General features: G+C 41.8%; 2 protein-coding genes across 5 annotated transcripts in view; both read left to right on the plus strand.

Moving 5' to 3' along the window:
* The window catches only part of LOC129627676 (olfactory receptor 4S1-like), a 44,377-nt gene extending 34,116 nt beyond the window's left edge, over positions 1-10,261 (plus strand). For 2 of the 3 annotated variants that reach the window (XM_055547142.1, XM_055547144.1), the window contains exon 4: positions 10,029-10,165. Coding sequence is in view for 1 of the 3 variants with exons in the window: in XM_055547140.1 (XP_055403115.1) it covers positions 10,029-10,040 (12 nt within the window). In the remaining 2 variants the exon portion in view is untranslated. Of the gene's footprint in view, positions 1-10,028 lie in introns of all 3 variants that reach the window. The other variant, XM_055547140.1, reaches the window with a different exon arrangement.
* The window catches only part of LOC129627673 (olfactory receptor 4X2-like), a 45,924-nt gene extending 34,580 nt beyond the window's left edge, over positions 1-11,344 (plus strand). For both annotated transcript variants that reach the window (XM_055547130.1, XM_055547131.1), the window contains one exon: positions 10,029-11,344. In XM_055547130.1, coding sequence (XP_055403105.1) covers positions 10,029-10,996 — 968 coding nt within the window. In that variant the 3' untranslated portion in view covers positions 10,997-11,344. The remainder of the gene's footprint in view (positions 1-10,028) is intronic.
* Positions 11,345-20,127: the final 8,783 nt, after the last annotated feature.

Genomic DNA, 20,127 nt, shown 5'->3' on the forward strand with positions numbered 1-20,127 from the left:
GTTTTTCTTTATCCACTTCTTTGGTGGCATTGAAATGTTCCTGCTCACTGTGATGGCCTATGACCGCTACGTGGCCATCTGCAAGCCCCTCAGCTACACCACCATCATGAGCCGGCAGGCGTGTGCCTTCCTGGTGGGCGCAGCATGGGTGGGGGGCTTTGTGCATTCCTTGGTTGATAGCCTTCTTGTTTTCCGCTTGTCCTTCTGTGGCCCCAATGTGATCGACCACTATTTCTGTGATGTGCTTTCCCTGCTCAAACTTGCCTGCTCTGACACCATCCTCATTGGTCTTCTGATCGTTGCCAACGGGGGGACCCTGTCTGTGATCAGCTTCGTGGTCCTCTTAGCCTCCTATGTGGTCATCTTGCTCCATCTGAGGACTCGGAGCTCCGAGGGGTGATGCAAGGCCCTGTCCACCTGTGGGTCCCACGTCACTGTGGTCACCTTGTTCTTTGGGCCCTGCATCTTCATCTATCTGAGACCTTCTACCACGCTGTCTGCGGACAAGACGGTGGCCGTGTTCTACACGGTGATCACCCCACTGCTCAACCCTGTCATCTACTCCCTGAGAAATGCTGAAGTGAAGAAGGCCATGAGGAGGCTGTGGGTCAGAGCAATAAAACTAGAAGACAGGTAGAGGCTGAGCTTGGTGTCTTGGTATTAACATCCATCACCACAAATAGTTACATATATATATATATATATATATTACATATATATATATATATATATTTTTTTACCTTATGAGAATCCATTTTTTCCCCCCAGTCCAGCTGTGTTGCTTGTGGGATCTTAATTTCCTGAGCAGGAATGGAGACTGCATCCTCATCATTGAAACCATGTAGTCCTAACCATGAGACTGTCAGGGAATTCCTCTTCTTTTTTAAAAATCCATCCAGCAAGTCTGTGCCTTTTGATTGGAGAATTCAATCTATTTATCCTTAAAGTAATCATTGAAATGTAAAGCCTTACTGTTTTCATTTGATGAAATACTTTCTGGCTGTTTTTTGGTTAATTTTTAATACTCTTGTTACCTACATTTGTGAATTGATGACTTTGCATGGCATTATCCTCTTATTTCCTTATCTTTATTTCTTGTGAATCTACTGTAGATTTGCCTTGTGGTTATTATGATGCTTACATAAAAGACAACAAACCAGTCTACCTTATGTTGTTAGCAACTTAATTCAATTGCATACAAGCACTTTACCCTCTTATATCTCCCAAATGTCTTCAATATTACAATATGCCTCTTTTTATATTGTGTGTTCTTTCATAAATTATAGTAGCTATGATTACTTTGCTACTCATATCTTTTAACTTTTATACCATAGTTAAGTGGTTAACACATCATCTATTACAGTATTAGATTTTCAGAATATGACTATACATTTGCTTTATTTTATGTGTTGAATAGTTTCCATATATTTTCATGTTACTAGTCACTGTCTTTTTTTATTTTACCATAAGGAACTTTTGGCACTTGTAAGGTATGTCTGGTGATATTGAATTATCCTAGGTGTTTATCTGTGAAAAATTTTTTCTTCTTTATTTCGGAATGATAACTTTTCTGGATAGAGTATTTTGGGTTGGCATTTTTTTTTTCAATAATTTGAGAATATCTTTTCATTCCGTTCAAGGCTGCAAGATTTCTGCTATGAAATCTGCTGATAATCTAATGGAGGTTTCTTTGCTGGCTTCAAACTTCTCTTCTCTCTCTGCTTTGAAGATTATCCCTTTGTGTTTGATTTTTACAGTTTTGTTATAATATGTATTGAGAAGGTCATTTTGGATTGATATAATGAATAATTTATTACTTTCATGACTTGAATGCCCAAATCTCTCTCCAGGTTTGGAGAGTCTTCTGTAATTTCTTCAAATAAGCTGTCTGACCCCTTCTCTTTTTCTTTGGAATGACAATGATATTGATTTATTTTTTTTTTGATGGTCTCCTATAGGTAAGATTTCTTCACCTTTTAATTTTTTTCTATTCAGCATTGGATATTCCAATATTTCTATTCTGTGTCTGGGCTTCCCTGGTGGCTCAGATGGCAAATAATTCACCTGCAATGAGGGAGGCATGGGTTTGAAACCTGGATTGGGAAGGTCCCCTGGAGGAGGGAATGGCAACCCACTCCAGTATTCTTGCCTGGAGAATCCCCATTAACAAAGGATCCTGGCTATGGGATCACAAAGAGTTGGACATGACTGAGCAACTAAACGCATTCTGTATATACTGATTTTTTTTTCTAGGTCTACTCTGTTGTTGATGCTCTCTATTGTATTTTCTATCTATTGAATTCTTCAGAAATCCAGCTCCAGAATTTCGTTTAGTTCTTTTGTATGATCACTAATCTTTGTTAATTGTCTCATTTTGATCATGTATTGTTTGCCTGATTTCATTGGATTGTCTTGCTATGATTTCTTGAAACTCAGTGAATTTCCTTAAAGGAGATTTTGAATTATCTATTATCTATCTAAATTGTAGATCTCCATGTCTTTGGGTTTGGTTACAGGAAGATTACCGCAATCTTTTGGTGTTGTCTTGTTTCCTTGATATTTTATGTTCCTGGGAATTTTGCATTGTTGTTCTTGCATTTGATTTAACTGCCACTTGCTCTGTTATTTACCAATTGCTTTAGGATAAAATATCTTTCATCAGTCTTGCTACTGATTCTAAGATGTTATAGATTCTAAGGCTTTCTCATACTTTGTATAGATGTACCAGCTCTAAACCTCTTGCTTCCTTTGTGGCACAATTCTTAAGATTATTTGTATTCTTTTGAGCCTACACTGTGTCAATGGAACTGTCTCTCTCCTTTTCCCCTGGATACAGTGTACAGTACAGGTTTATGCCCACATACCTGGTGCTATTCTACATGTCCGCCTATCTGTTAGAACCTGCTCTTGCTGTTGATCTTGGGAGTATGCATTGGGAGTTGGCTGTAGAAGAGGGGAAGGTGGGAGCTTGCATGCAGTGTGCTGGGGATGCCAGCGGTTTAGCTGGCTGTTCCTGGGTGAGATTTGCTCCATGACTTGTGAACAATCTTCCTGATGGAATCTAGAATTCAATCAGTATGAACTTGTTGTTCAGTCACTAAGCTGTATCCAACTCTTTGTAACCCCATGGACTGTAGCACACCCGACTTCCCTGTCCTTTATTATCTCCCAGAGTTCACTCAAATTCATGTCCATTGAGTTGGTGATGCCATCCAACCATCTCATCCTCTGTCACCCGCTTCTTTTGTCTTCAGTCTTTCCCAACATCCAGGTCTTTTCAAATGAGTCAGTTCTTTGCATCACGTGGCCAAAGTATTGGAGCTTCAGCTTCAGCATCAGTCCCTCCAATGAATATTCAGGACTGATTTCCTTTAGGATTGACTGGTTTGATCTCCTTGCTGTCCAAGGGACACTCAGGAGTCTTCTCCAACACCACAATTCAAAAGCATCAATTCTTCATTGCTCAGCCTTCTTTCTGGTCCATCTATCACATCTGTATATTACTACTAGAAAAAACCATAGCTTTGACTATATGCACCTTTGCCAGCAAAGTGATGTTTTGCTTTTTAATATGCTGTCTAGGTAAGTCATAGCTTTTCTCCCAAGGTGTAAGCGTCTTTTAATTTCATGGTTGGAGTCACCATCTGCTGTGATTTTGAAGCTCAAGAAAATTAAGTCTGTCACAGTTTCCATTGTTTCCCCATCTATTTGCCAAGAAGTGATGGGACTGGATGCCATGATCTTCGTTTTTTGAATATTGAGTTTTAAACCAGCTTTTTCTCTCTCCTCTTTCACCTTCATCAAGAGGCTCTTTACTTATAGTGGTATCATTTGTATATCTGAGGTTGTTGATATTTCTCCTGGCTATCTTGATTCCAGCTTGTGATTCATTAAGCCTGGCATTTTGCATGATGTACTCTGCATATAAATTAAATAAGCAGGGTGAACTTAAGTCTGTTTAATAAATTCAAGAATCCAAAATTCCTCACCACCCATCTGCTTCCTCCTTCCCTCCCTATCTGTGCTAACCATGAAACCCCCCATACCATTCTCTGGAAGCTGTGAGGGTGAAATGAGCCTTCTCAGCAGCATCCTGCAGAGCTGGTGAAGTCATATGTTCACTCACCAGCTCTCGTTTTCTCCCATGGGAAAATCACAGGCAACCAAGGTCAGCCCTAAGTTGTGCCCCTTTGGGGGAGGAGTGATGCCCACAAAGTCAAGATGTTCATTCTTCACACCCTAGTGCATCCAAAGGTATATATATATGTATGTGTGTGTGTGTGTGTGTGTGTTATACACGAATATTGCTTCAATGGAGTGTGAAAGTTCCATTGAAAAGTCTCACCTCCACAAAGATTCTCTCATATGTAGGTGAAATCCCCAGTTAGTGTTCCCACTGGCCCTCCCATGACAGGGCCAAGAGGGGCCAGAACTCATTCACAGTCTCCTGTAGGCCACACGGCTGGTCCTGACATCTGCCTGCCTCTTGCCCCATACACCTGTGGGTGAGGTTCCTTGGCGTATGGAGCTGGATCCCACAGCTCCCATGGAGGCACTTTTGCTCATGGGTGGATACCAAGTGTTTACTGTTAAAGGGAGGGGGCAGAACTGAGCGCATCGTATGCCAGCATGATGCTGCCGTCACTCTCCGTTTTCAGGCATTTGAGGCAATTAAATTCTTCCTTTTTGAAGCTTCTTTGGCCTCTGTTGCTTAATAGTTTTTGTTTGCCAGGTACAGTACCTGGTATGATGTAGCTGCTCAATAAGTACTTGTTACATAGATGTTGTCTGTAACATAGCATCTCTATTATTCTTTATGCTAAATATGCTTACATGATTGATCCTTGAACAATATGGATTTGGACTGTGCAGGGTCACTTATCTGAGGATACTTTCCAATAAATATGTTGAGAAATTTCTCAAGGTTTGTGACAATTTGAAAGAGCTGGTAGATGAACCATGGAGCACAGAAATATCTAAAAAATTAAGAAAAAGCTCGATAAGTCATGAAAAAAAATGTAGATATTAGTCTACTTTACTATTTACTGCAAATAATACATACAAATCCATTATAAACTGCTAAATTTGTCAAAACTCATGCATACTTAATATTACTTAAATATTGGAAACTTTTATATAATTATTTGCTCATCTTTTTCCTAGTGTTTTTTTGTGAAGTGAAAGTCACTCAGTTGTGTCCGACTGTCTGTGACTTCATGGAGTGTCCTCTGTCCATGGGATTCTCCAGGCAAGAATACTGGAGTGGGTTGCCATTTCCTTCTCCAAGTGTTTTTTTTTTTTTAATTGGAGGATAATTGCTTTACAATGTTGCATTGGTTTCTGCCATACAGTAATGCAAATCAGCCATAAGTGTATAGGTATATATCCCCTTCCTCTTAAGCTTCCCTCCCACCCCCATCCCATTCCTCTAGGTTATCACAGAGCATCGCTGGGCTGAACGACCATACCGTATTGCAGCTTTCCACTGGCTATTTTACACACTCTTTTGCAACATAAAGGGTGATGGTTAATTCAGGGTTTTCACTCTCAAAACCAATTGCATTAAAATCTTTAAAATGATGTTAAAATGTATAATGATTTTCTCCTTAATCATTAGTTAAAACTTGGAATCTTGTTAGAACTTTAATCAGCATTGAATTAATGACATCCTGAGTAGCACTGGTATAGAGCACACTGATCTTACAAAGTGCCATTGTGGCCCTGGTGAAAGCTTTCACTACAAAAATTTTAATACATATTCAGGTGTGGTCAAGACAGATTAATATAATCACATGTAACCAAAATCTAGCTTGAATAAATACTGCTTTGGACAAATTTTGTTTCCTCTTGAGCTGCTGCTGCTGCTGCTGCTAAGTCGCTTCAGTCGTGTCCGACTCTGTGCGACCCCATAGACGGAAGCCCACCAGGCTCCCCCTTCTTGAGCAGGGTATCTCAATAGCAGTAGTATTGTTGCTCTGGACTCAGATAACCTTTGCTGTGGGGGGCTGTCCTGTGCATTGTAAGATACTTCTCAGAATCTCTGGCCTCTTCTCACGAGTTGCCAGCAGCATATCCTCCCCACCTAGATTGGGACGATAAAAAACGTCTCCAGATATTGGGGGGCAAAAACTACCATGATTCAGAACCAGTATACCTTATCCTCATCAATGGCCAGGAAGTGCTATTTCAGTATTCTGACTCTTGTGGCCCACATTCCTGGGACCCATCCTTGAAATGGTATCATTTCATGTAAAGTCACGTGATTGAGTTCATGATAAGCAAGAGGTGTGTCTAATTGACTTCTGAACAGCATAGAGGTCCATAGCCTAAGTGTCCTGTGAACACTGGCTGAAATTAATTTAACATTTCCTATTGATTTCTGAAGTTATGTTACCTATAGGGAAGTTTGAGATGTTTGTATCCAGGTCCTGCTTCCCATGAGATAGGTGCCTGATTAGGAAGGGGCCAGGCATGGGTCTCTGGGGACCAGTCTTCTCTCACTTGATCATCATGCCTTCCCCCTGGTATCTCTCAGCAGAGCGAACTCAAGGCTGAGCTGCTAGACTTCTTATTTATGGAACATAGAGAGGCAAGTCTACTCTACTCTTGTTTTTAATCAGGTGAAGTAGATGCACTGGCTTAGTCTCAACATTTGCAAGCCTAAGGCTGAAAGGGGATCATATTTTCCATGTGGCAACTCCTGAGATGTATGAGCTCTGGTTGAGAGCTTGGTCTTAGGTGCTTTCAGATTGAAAAACCGGGAAACCTGCATGCTCTGTGGGGTAGTTTCAGGGCATCATCTGCCTTCTGTGGTAATAACAGAAAAAAGAATTGTGGTGAGACCACAGAGCCACAGAAACATTGGGGTGAGTTTTGTTTTGTGAGCATGTATTGATTACAATTCCACTTTGAAAGCAAAGTGAGTTGCCCATGGCATTTTGCAAAGTGCTCTCACATTGGTCTGGTCTTTGCCAGAAGCAAGCGCTGTGCCAAGTATTGGAATTCAGGGATGAAGAATATGTGGCCTTTGTCCCTGGGGACCTTTATTCTTTCAACATTTTCTGAACACTTATAATGTTCCCAAATACTGTGCTATGATGGTAGTTAGTCAGTGTTAGTCTCAGTCGTGTTCGACTCTTTGTGACCCCATGTGTCCATGGAATTTCCAGGCAAGAATACTGGAGTGGTTTGGCAATCCCTTCTTCAAGGGATATTCCCGACCCAGGGTTTGAAGTCCAGTCTCCTGCATTGTAGGCGGTTTCTTTACCATCTGAGCCACCAGATCTGTGGCCACTCTACATTCTATGTACACCGCTGAGTGCTATATTATGGAGGATATTCAGTTAGAACTGGAGATGGAGTGTTGAGCAGGACATAATCTCTGCAAGTTCATAACTTAGTGGGGCAGGTGGTCACATAACACAATTATAAATCAGTGTGTAAAGTGCTGTGATTCCAAAATGTCTTGAGAGTAGAAGGCCACCGACTGCAAGGCCTGTGGATTCCGAAGATGAACTCCTATCTTTGAGAAACGTCCACGGCAGCACAGTGAATGAATCCTTAACTTCTCCTGGGATGGAGATGTATGACATCCACCTGTGAGGTAGGTTTTGACTCCATGGTACAATTTGGATCTTGAGTCTCTGTGAGGTGAAATAACTTTCCAGATAAGTTACCACCTAAGGATATTGGTATGTATACCTAGGACTCCAAGCAGTGCTTTCTTCCATGAGTGATTTGGTAAAATTCCCAAGCTGATCGGAGAGGTTAGTGCTGGGCTCTGCAATTGTAAACTCTATTGGTTTCTTCATGGTGGTGACTCATGATAGTCCTCGATCATCTGGGCCTGTCTCCAATGCTAAAGGAAGGAAGCTTTGTGGCATGAGTTGATGTCATATGACTCCTAGTGTCAAGCACCCTGGAGCTTAACCATACAAGGGCCTATCTTGATGCACACGGATCTCAGTCAACTTGGATAAATCCAGCATGGATGAAAAGAGTCTGCTAATCAGTCAGTGCACAATCTTGGTGATGCTTTAGGTGTTGTAAGGTTGGACTTCAGAGGAGGATTTGTCAAGGCACTAGTTGGGATTCTGGGTGGAGAAGTCGTTTGCACTTCTGTTGCCACTGGGGATATACAATTGAAAAAGTGAAGGTACCCGGGTAGAGAATTGTGAATGTATTGAACTGGAGCTTTTGCAAGGAACTAGGTCACCTAGTGTCCAAGTGTAGAAGAAGATAATTAGGAGGAGAAGCAAAAATAAGGAGTCCTGAGTGTCAAGTGAAATTTCTTCAGAAGACTCTGAAGGGTATATGGGGAGATGAGAATCCTATTTTTGTAAGCCACAAAGAGAAAAGGAGCAAAAGACAGTGAGATAATGGAAATTCGTAGGTAAAAGCCAAAACATTCAAAGTCAATATAGAGACGATTATCATGAAGATAGCAACACTATCCTTTCTGCCCCTATATCACCCAATGGGGCAACCAATTTTCTAATAGGTTTCTCCTAGTCCAAAGTCTGGGATTCGCTGGTGGCTCAGTTCAGCTCAGTTCATCACTCATTTGTGTCTGACTCTTTGCGACCCCATGGACTGCAGCACGCCAGGCTTCCCTGTCCATCACCAACTCCCGGAGTTTATTCAAACTTATGTCCATTGAGTCAGTGATACCATCCAACCATCTCATTTTCTGTTCCCTTCCCCTCCCGTCTTCAATCTTTCCTGCTGCTACTGCTGCTAAGTCACTTCAGTCGTGTCTGACTCTGTATGACCCCATAGATGGCAGCCCACCAGGCTCCCCCGTCCCCGGGATTCTCCAGGCAAGAACACTGGAGTGGGTTGCCATTTCCTTCTCCAATGCATGAAAGTGAAAAGTGAAAGTGAAGTCGCTCAGTCCTATCCGACTCCTAGCCACCCCATGGACTGCAGCCTACCAGGCTCCTCCGTCCATGGGATTTTCCAGGCAAGAGTACTGGAGTGGGGTGCCGTTGCCTTCTCTGAAGCATCAGTCCTTCCAATGAATATTCAGGACTGATTTCCTTTAGGATGGACTGGTTGGATGTCCTTGCTAACCAAGGGACTCTCAAGAGTCTTCTCCAACACCACAGTTCAAAAGCATAAATTCTTTGGCACTCAGCTTTCTTTATAATCCAACTCTCACATCAGTACATGATTACTGGAAAAGTTGTAGCTTTGACTAGACAGATCTTTGTTGGCAAAGTAATGTCTCTGCTTTTTAATATGTTATCTAGGTTGGTCATAATTTTCCTTCCAAGGAGTAAGCGTCTTTTAATTTCATGGCTACCTACTCCAGTATTCTTGCCTGGATAATTTCATGGATGAAGGATCCTGGTGGACTACAGCCCATAGGGCCTCAAAGAGTCAGACTTAATTGAGAGACTAACACTTTCACCTGTTTCACAGTTCAAAGTCTAATCCACTCGTCCAAATTCTACCTACAAAATGCTTTTACTTTTCAGTTGCCTAACTTTTTTTTTCCAGGATTTCCCATTGTCTGTTGACTGAACTCCAAAATCCATAGGAGTCTTTTATAAAGTGATACTATAATCTATTTCCAGCTTTAGTATTTCTATTTCCACTTTACTCCAGCCTTACTCAATGAATTTCCATTGTTTGTACATCCTCTTCTGCTTTTTTGGCATGTTCTTCCCTTTTTTTTCACATGACAAAAATCCCATGGATCGAGGAGCATGGAAGGCTGCAGTCCATGGGGTCGCTGAGGGTTGGACATGACTGAGCGACTTCACTTTCACTTTTCACTTTCATGCATTGGAGAAGGAAATGGCAACCCACTCCAGTGTTCTTGCCTGGAGAATCCCGGGGATGGGGGAGCCTGGTGGGCTGCCATCTATGGGGTCGCACAGAGTCGGACACGACTGAAGTGACTTAGCAGCAGCAGCATCAACTCCTACTAATCTTTCAGTATCCAGTTCACAAGCTTCTCAGACATGCAAGGGATTGTTATGCAATTTTCCTACTTAATGTATGAGTCTTTTGTTTCATTTCAGATCACCCATTGAAATTCCTGCCTTCTGGTGGTGATTTCATGGCTAACGCACAGAATGTGACGGAATTCATTTTCCTGGGACTTTTTTCCAATCAGCTGGTACAGAAAGTCTGCTTTGTGATGTTTCTGCTCCTGTACACAGCCATTGTGCTGGGGAATTTCCTCATTGTCCTCACTGTCATGAGCAGCAGAAGCCTTGGCTCCCCCATGTACTTCTTCCTGAGCTACCTGTCCTTTGTGGAGATCTGCTACGCCTCAACGACAGCCCCCAAACTCATCTCAGATCTACTGGCTGAGAGGAAAGCCATACCTCTGTGGGGCTGCATGACACAGGTTTTTTTTACACACTTCTTTGGTGGCATTGAAATGTTCCTGCCCACTGTGATGGCCTATGACCGCTACGTGGCCATCTGCAAGCCCCTCAGCTACACCACCATCATGAACCGGCAGGCGTGTGCCTTCCTGGTGGGAGCAGCATGGGTGGGGGGCTTTGTGCATTCCTTGGCCCAAATCCTTCTCATCTTCCATTTGCCCTTCTGTGGCCCCAATGTGATCGACCACTACTTGTGTGACGTGCTTCCCCTGCCCAAACTTGCCTGCTCTGACACCGTCCTCATTGGTCTTCTGATCGTTGCCAACGGGGGGACCCTGTCCGTGATCAGCTTTGTGGTCCTCTTAGCCTCCTATGTGGTCATCTTGCTCCATCTGAGGACTCGGAGCTCCGCGGGGCGGCGCAAGGCCCTGTCCACCTGTGGGTCCCATGTCACTGTGGTCACCTTGTTCTTTGGGCCCTGTATCTTCATCTATCTGAGACCTTCTACCACCCTGTCTGCGGACAAGATGGTGGCCGTGTTCTACACAGTGATCACCCCACTGCTCAACCCTGTCATCTACTCCCTGAGAAATGCTGAAGTGAAGAAGGCCGTGAAGAGGCTGTGGGTCAGAGCAATGAAGCTAGAAGAGAGGTAGAGGCTGAGCCTTGGTCTTGATCCTCGGGCTTAGAATGATGGTGAATAAAAGCAAAGTGACACAATGGAATGAAGGACACTTCCTAGGGTTTGTTATTTTTAGATTACTCCAACTGGTTCCATTCTTCAACAGCTTCATTGTACTCATTTGTTAGATATTTTCTTTTATGGATATACTATTACTTAACTAGCCATCTTTCTGTTACATGTTTAGATTATTTATATATTTTTACTACTATAAATAATAATGTGCCAAGTATTCTTGAATAAAAATCTTGATTGATATTTCTCATTTTTAAGTCTAATTTGCTATCATAAATTTACTGCATTAAAAGTTACTATAACTTTTGATGTATAGTCTCAAATCAATTCTCAGAAGGTTTGTAATCCAGCACAGTCATTACAGTTTTTCTTGGTGAGAAATAAAATTGTATACACTCTCAAATGATCTCCCCACAAGATGTTTATTAATTGTAAAAATTTAAATGTAACTTTATAGTTGTGAAACCTGGTAGACACTTCCTTTAACAATTACTCACATTTATTATTGCCATTTACAAAGAGACACACAACGTCAGTGTGATATTTCTACCCAAAATACATAATCTGAGTTTAATTATGAAAAAAACTCAGTCAAACCTTAGTTAAAAGACATTTGGAAAGGAGAGAGATCAAGATGGTAGAGTAGGAGGAAGCTGGCTCATCTCCCTTCATAAATATATGAAAACTACAGCCACATATATAGTGACTCTCACTAAAGTTGATACAGGTACTAGCAGAAATTGTTCTTCTACAACCAAGAGATCCCCATGGATTCTGATGGAAAGGGAGGAGATGTGATCTGTTTAGGACTCACACCCCCAGTGGGGAACACAGAAAAGTAGAGTGGTGCACTGGGACGACCCAGAGGGATGGAATGGGGAGGGAGGAGGGAGGAGGGTTCAGGATGGGGAACACATGTATACCTGTGGTGGATTCATTTTGATATTTGGCAAAACTAATACAATTATGTAAAGTTTAAAAATAAAATAAAAAAAAAAAAGAAAAGTAGAGGATATTATAGACTCAGGGTATTGAGGGGTTGAAACTACATATTAAACACCGCAGGCCTGAAGTCTGATACCAGGAAGAGGAGCCCTCTTAGCTGGCTTGAAAACCAGTGGGGCTTACCAGAAGGATTTAAGAATCCAAGACTCTGCTCTTGAAAGCATACACACAGCCTTGCTTACTCCCAGTTACAGCACAAACACAGCAGATTGAAAACTGGGGATCTAGCTGTTCCTCCAGCACCGCTCAAGCATGCCACTCGTCTTGCCTGTCTGCGCTGGGCCCCTAATGCTCTGGGGCTGCCACTAAGCCAGAGGCTGCCATTACTAACAGGGAGCACACTTCAGGGAACAAACCAGAATGAATCCAGCCCCTGTTTCTGATCAGGGCAGAAGCGGCCATTGCCAGTGCATGCTTTGGTGCACACACTTGGGAGAGTGAGACTAGCTCCAGGGCAGAGAGAGCCTCTACTCTTGTCTCTGTACACTCTCAGAAGGGAGCGAAACTAGCTCTAGGTGGAGACCGCCATCAAGGTACTGAAAGGAAAAAGCCTACAACCTAGGATACTCTACCAGCAAGATTATCTTTCAAAATTGAAGTAGAAATAAATAACTTCTCAGAGCAGCAAAAACTAAAAGAGTTCATTAATACTAACCTGACCTTATAAGAAGTATTAAAGGGTCTACTTAAGGGAAAGAGAAAAGGCTACAGAACTAAGAAATTATAGGAAGGGGAACATTCCACTGGTAAAGGCAAATATATAATAAAGGCTGTGGATCAGCTACTTAAATAAACTAGCATGAAATTTAAAAGACAAACAATGTAAAATCAGGTATCACTACAATAAAGAGTTAAGGGATATGCATGAAGATGTAGAATATAACATCAAAAAATGTGGGGAGGAGTGAAAAATACAGAGATTTTAGAATGTGTTTGCATTTAAATGACAATCAGTTTAAAACAAGTAGATATAGGTCAACATATATGAACTCCATGATTACCACAAATCAAAAACCTACAATATATACACAAAAACTAGAGAGAAAGAAGCACAAACAGCATTAAAGAAAATCATCAAACCACAAGGGAAGAGTCTAAAAGAACAACAGAGTAGAACTACAAAAACAATCAGAAAATAAATGGCAAAATCACTAGTCCATACCATCAACAATTACTTAAAATTTTATTGGGCTAAATGCTCTAACCAAAGACTTAGGGAGGTTATTTGAATAAATAAACAAGACTTATCTAAGTGCTGCCTCCAAGAAACTTACTTCAGAGCTAAAGATACAAACCGGCTGAAAGTGTGGGGATGGAAGGAATATATCATGAAAACAGAAATGGAAAGAAAGCTGGGATAGCAATATGCATTTCAGACAAAATATGCTTTAAAACAAAATCTATAATAAAAGACAAGAAAAGACATTACACAATGATAAAGTGATAAATACGAGAAGATGATATAGCATTTATAATATACCTAATATACGAGGATCTAACTGTATAAGACTATATAAATTATATATATGTAATTTATATTAATATAAATTGAAACAACAATAGTACAGTAATTGGAAGGGACTTGTCCGCTTACTTCACTGAACAGTCATTCAGATTTCTCTACCTGTTAATATCCTATCCACCCTCAAAAACCCACCTGAAATGCTGCTGCCTTAAAATTTATCAAAACTTAGGTACACACACTTACAGACCATGTAAGTGTAAAGCATGGTGCTATTTGCAGTAGAGAGAAATGTAAACAAATGTGAAGATGCAGTATCAAGTGAAACTTCATAAAACTAATGGTAGTACATACAGTATGACTGTAATAATTCCATTGCCACCTCCTGTTGCTATGACAGTGAGCTCAAGTGTTGCAAAGATACACTTAAAATGCCTCTTGATGCTAATCAATTACCCATAAGCAGTCACCTCTGCAGTAAATTGTTTTTCTCAGTAAAAAGTGATCTCTTGAGGTTCTTGTGTATTTTTCATCATATTTAGTGCAATATCATAAACATTGAATAACACTAGGGGACCCTTATGAAATGCTGCCACTAGTGATTCTAGAAGTACTTTTAAGAAGCAAAGTCATGACGTTACAGAAAAGTTGAGTTGCTTGATATGTTCCATAGATTGAGATATGCAGCAAGGGTCGCCTGCCACTTTAAAATAAATGATTCCAGTATAAGGATGATTGTAAAAAAAAAAAAAGAAAAGAAAATCCATAAAGCTATCATTGCAGCTATTGGTTCCATTGACACTTTGAAGTCAGGAAGTACCTTGCCAGTAAGGGACTGTCTTTTAAATCTCTTTTGGTATTGGACAATGCCCTTGATTACTCCTTGGAAGGAAAGTTATGACCAACTTAGACAGCATATTAAAAAGCGGAGACATTTCTTTGCCAACAAAGGTCCGTCTAGTCAAGGCTATGGTTTTTCCAGTGGTCAGGTATGGATGTGAGAGTTGGACTATAAAGAAAGCCGAGTGCCAAAGGATTGATGCTTTTGAACTGTGGTGTTGGAGAAGACTCTTTAGAGTCCCTTGGACTGCAAGGAGATCCAACCAGTCCATCCTAAAGAAGATCATCAGTCCTGGGTGTTCACTGGAAGGACTGATATTGAAGCTGAAACTCCTATACTTTGACCACTTGATGCAAAGAGCTGACTCATTGGAAAAGACTATGATGCTGGGAAAGATTGAGGGCAGGAGGAGAAGGGGATGACAGAGGATGAGATGGTTGGATGGCATCACCAACTCGATGGACATGGGTTTGGGTGGACTCCGGGAGTTGGTGATGGACAGGGAGGCCTGGCATGCTGCGATTCTTGGGGTCGCAAAGAGTCGGACATGAGTGGGTGACTGAACTGGACTTGATTACTCAGAACCCTATGAGGTTAACACTGAAAGCATCAAAGTTGTCTGCTTGTCCCCAAACACAAGGAGTATAATTAAGCCTCTAGATTGAGGGAGTTGGTGATGGACAGGGAGGCCTGGCATGCTGCGATTCTTGGGGTCGCAAAGAGTCAGACACGACTGAGCGACTGAAATGAACTGAACTGAACTGAAGGACCTTTGAGGTTCATTATCTGTGGTGCTCTATGGAAAGGATTGTCAGCACTATGGGAGAGAACCTGATAGAGAAAGCACCATGAAAGTCTGGAATAATCACAGAAGTGAAGATGCCATTATTGAAAAATCTGTGAAACCATCAAGCCTGAAACAATAAATTCCTGCTACAGAAAACTTTCCAGATGCTGTGCATGACTTCACAGGATTATGACAGAACCAATCAAGAAAATCATGAAAGAGATTGTGGATATGGAAAACAAAAAAGGAGTGAAGTGTTTCAAGATATGGATCTTGAAGAAATTCAAGAGCTAATAGACTGCACACTAGTGGCATTAGCAGAAGGCACCTTGATGGAGATAAGTGCTTCCAAATCAGTGCCCAGAAATGAAGAAGACATCAAAGTAGCACCAGAAAACATTGACATTAGACAGCTTGGACAAGGGTTCCAATTAGAAAGGGCTGATTTTGACTTCTTTTAAAACATAGACCTTTCTATGAAACAGGCACAGAAACTAAATAGTAGAAGAAGGATTAGTACTTTGTAGAAACAATTTTACAGAAACGAAAAGCAAAAAGTCAGACAGAAGTTATGATGTATTTCCCTAAAGTTACAGCAAATACATCTGCCTCCCCTTCCACCTCTGCCTGAGACAGCAAGACCAACCCCTCTTCTTCCTCCTCTTCCTCAGTCTACTCAGTGTGAAGATGAGGAGGATGGTCGCAAGGAGTTGGACATGACAGAGCGGCTGAACTGAGCTGAAAGCATTTGGTCCAGACCTAAACTCAGAGGAGCTGCCCTCCCTTTCTCTCAGTCCTTGATGCAGTAGGCTAGGATGTTAGTCTTCAGGCTGTGTTAGGAGCTGCTTACTCATGTGGATGTTTCATTTTCTCCTGAGATCTACAGAAAGGACATTAGCAACGAACTTGAGTCACTGGATATTGCAAGAACAGATAATATCTACTTCTACTAAACTGTCAAAATTCTCAGGGATTATCTCATCTATTGAGGATTGAGAGTTAGTTGGTCTATTGAGGGATAATTGATCACTTTTTCCCTGGCCTCACTGGAAAAAACACAGGAATCAATGAAAACATTTTACTTTTTTTTAAGAGGCAGAGATTGTAAAATGTTTAAAATGCCTTCTTACTTCACAAAAGTGTAATGATATAACACAGCATTGGAGACCTCCTGGTTAGGTTCTTAATTGTCAGTTCTGTTACAACATAAAATGAAACCCCAAGAGAATGTATTTTTAGGCAATACATTGGAGAAGGAAGTGGCAACCCACTCCAGTATGCTTGCCTAGAGAGTCCTGTGGACAGAGGAGCCTGGTGGGCTGCCGTCTATGGGGTCGCACAGAGTCGGACACGACTGAAGCGACTTAGCTGCAGCTGTAGGCAATAAATATAATAGTACAAAGGAAAATTTGTAGAGGGCAAAAGACTACTCTGTGTATACAATTTTGCATTCTCTTCCCACTTATTATTTGTATCCTTTTGGGTATTGCTTGAACTGCATATAACAGAAAAGCAGAGCCGCTTCTAAGACAGAAGTACAGAGGCAGACAAGCCAGCATGATTATTGAGGTCGAACAATATTATCAGAAATCTAGACTCCGCCACCTCAATCCTGCAGCTTTAGCCTCATCACCTTGAAGGGCTGCCAGTGCTGTGCTCCAGTGCCGCCCAGTAGGATTTTATGCTGTGCTGGACACGTGCTCTGTCTGTACTGTCCTGTGTGATAGTGGCAACTGAGCAGTTGAGATGTGGCTATCCAGACCAAGGAATGGAATTTTAAAATGTATTTATTTTTAATAAGCTAAAGGTAAAACGTTTCATGGGGCTAGTGGGTATCATGCTGGACAACACAGCTCTCACATTTCATCTGTCTTCCCAGGAAGCAGGAAAGGAGCACGGGGAAGGGGCAAATGAATTCCTTTCTTTTCAGATTTTTCAAAAGTGCCACATAGCACTTTTACTTTCACATTGTTTGATGGACGTGAGTCACATGATTACCCTTATTTGCAGGGGAGATTGGAAACTAAAATATTTTCTTCTGTGTAGAATTATGTTCTGCTAAATATCAGGGTTTTGCCCTGTTCCAAAAGGGAAGAGGATGGATGTAAGGATTGGCTTATGGTCTCAGGCAGTCTATTAAGAGTCTATTGTACGCTCAGTCACTCAGTCGTGTCAGACTCTGTGGCCCCATGCACTGTAGCCCACCAGGCTCCTCTCTCCATGGGATTTTCCAGGCAAGAATACTGGAATGGTTGCCATTTCCTCCTTCAGGGGACCTTCCCCATCCAGGGATTGAACCTACATCTTGCAGATTCTTTACCACTGAACCACCTGGGAATCTATTACCCATGTAATTAAACACTTTTTATAAACATGATTTTGATAGCTTGGTTATGTCGCAGAGTCCAATTGTGGCATAATTTACTAATTATTCACTCACTTCAGAATTTTCAGATATATTTAATAACTTATTCAACAAAAGTTAATGAGCATGTGCTGCATTCCAGACGTTGATGAAGAGACTGACGCATGGGGGGAACTAAGTGACTTGAATCCATGAACGTTAGAATCAGGAGGCACATTGGAGTTAACCTAGTGCAATCCTGTCACGTTATACAGAAGAGGAAACCTGGGAGAGTGACAGGTGAAACAGTGAGATGACGTGGCCTAAGTTAGTTAATCGACTCCTGACCCAGCTAGTGCCCAGGGGTCCTGGCTCCCTGCGGTCCTTTTTCTTCTCTGTTTTTTCTCCTGTTAATTCTCAGTAGTACAGTCTGGAAAAAATTTTCCTTCATCTTACTTTCAAGTTTCCTCTCTTACTGTCTCATTCTTGAGTGCAAAAACCTTATAGAAATCTCACTAAGCTAATTGAAAGTGATTTTGAATCTTTCCCCAAGTCATAGTTTACTTGGTAAAGTTCACCCTAGAGAAAGGAAATTCCGTGGGGAAATTGTTCCCTTGATTATATGTGTGGCTGACATTATTTCAAATAGTTCACAGATCTAAGCATTTAATCACAACCCTTGGACTTTCAGTGGGTGGATAGGTTTGTCTACAGGAAAGGCAGGATCTTAAAAATCTCTGGGTTGCTGCTTCCTGGGCTTATGTGTATTTCTTCTATATTTTATAAATCCAGATGTTAATCTGTATCCAAATCCTCTGTATTTTCCTTTTTGTTTTTGCTGATTCGTCTTAGCCATGACCTTTGTTTTCTAAAAGTCCTAGGAATATTGCTGATTTTTCTCTTGGGGACAAGATCTGATCTTGAGTCCAGTAGCAACCACCACACAGTCCCATCAGAAGGCAGCCTAGTGTTGTTGAAAGAGCACTCATTTCTAAGTAACCTGGCAACTAACTGGTGCGTGCCTTAGGATCCAAATAACATGGCTCATCCTCTGTCACTCTATCTATAAACAAAGGAGATTAGAATGAAAGGTCTCTAAATCTTTTCAGCATGACTCTTAGAGTGGCATAGCTGAGTGTGACCTGAGCTTGGCTCACTGGGGGCCCTCAGGGGAAAATCATCTGAGTGTGTTAATATTAGCCAAAGCATCTTGCTTGTTAGGATTCCCAGAGAGATTCAATGCTCCATCCCCTCCCAGTTTCTCCTGAAGTAATGATCAATTCCAGCAGAAGCTAACTTCATGCTGAATTGGAGGCACTTGAATGCATTTGGGATCCGTCTGAGCCAGTTGCCTGCCCTAAGGCAGAATGGACCACACCAGATTCTCTGACTTAAGGGTAGGTGATGTGACTGGAGGTAAGTTGTAGAGTTTCTGACTAGCCATATATATGATATTGGGCAAGTCAGTTCTCTTTCAGCCACAAATGCTCATTTGTTAATTTATAAATTGCATACTGTTTATTTCTTTTTGGTTATGTCACAGGTATGTGGGAACTTCCCTGACCAGGGATCAAACCCATGTCCCCCTGCATGGGAAGTCTTAACCACTGGGCAACCAGGGAACTCCCTCATTTGTTAAACCGACTCTGTGACCGCATGGGCTGTAGCCGGCCAGGCTCCTCTGTCCATGGGATTTTCCAGGCAAGAGTACTGGAGTGGGTTGCCATTTCCTTCTCTAGGGGATCTTCCTGATCCAGGGATTGAACCCGGGTCTGCCCGCATTATAGGCCAGACGCTTTACTGTCTGAGCCACCAGGGAAGATCATGCTATTTATTTATTTTTTTCGTTATGCCACAAGCATGTGGGAACTTCCCTGACCAGGGATCAAACCCATGACCCCCTGCCTGGGAAGTCTTAACCACTGGACAACCGGGGAAGTCCCTCCTTTTTTAATTAGGTGGTCGATTTTGAAGACTTTTTGGAGGGAGGGGACAGGGCAAGGAATAGATTTATTCATTTTTGTAAAATATACATAACGTAAGATTTGGTGATTTGTAAGTCTTTTACAATTTTGTGATTCTATGAGGTAATATTTGGGATTATCAAGTGAGAACCATTTAATTGAGATGGAGGTTCTCTGACTTCATTCCGAGACCAGTCCCAGTGGCACATGAAGCTCTCTTTTATTGTCTGCCTTCTATCTATCACTGGCTCTGGTCCCCAGTCCAGCAGGTTACCTGATGTACATGCTCAAATGCTGATTTAGGCTTTTACATGCTGGTCATGTCTTCTTTCCATGTTTCTTGGGGAGGCAGCTTTGCAGGGAACAAGGAGGTATTTCTTCTCACTTAAGTGGGAGAGATGGTGGGAATGGCCAGTTAATTCCCTTACTGCCGGGGCCCAGCCCCGCTTGATCCAGGGTATTTGAAGCTGGGACGGTGTTAGCGAGGATCAAGATACAATAGCTTCAATTAGATATTAATTAGATATGTAAAGAGTAATAGAATGAGGATAGCTCAGTAGGAAAATTCAGTGGAGAAAAGAGGCTGAGTAGCTTGGTTCACACGGGAGGCCAATAAAACTTCAAGATAAGAAGCTTGCACCACTTACGTAGGCCGCAGGCATCCTTCCGTTCTCCTGAAGGAGAGGA

Source organism: Bubalus kerabau, chromosome 15 (genome assembly GCF_029407905.1).
Source record: "Bubalus kerabau isolate K-KA32 ecotype Philippines breed swamp buffalo chromosome 15, PCC_UOA_SB_1v2, whole genome shotgun sequence".
Classification (NCBI taxonomy): domain Eukaryota; kingdom Metazoa; phylum Chordata; class Mammalia; order Artiodactyla; family Bovidae; genus Bubalus; species Bubalus kerabau.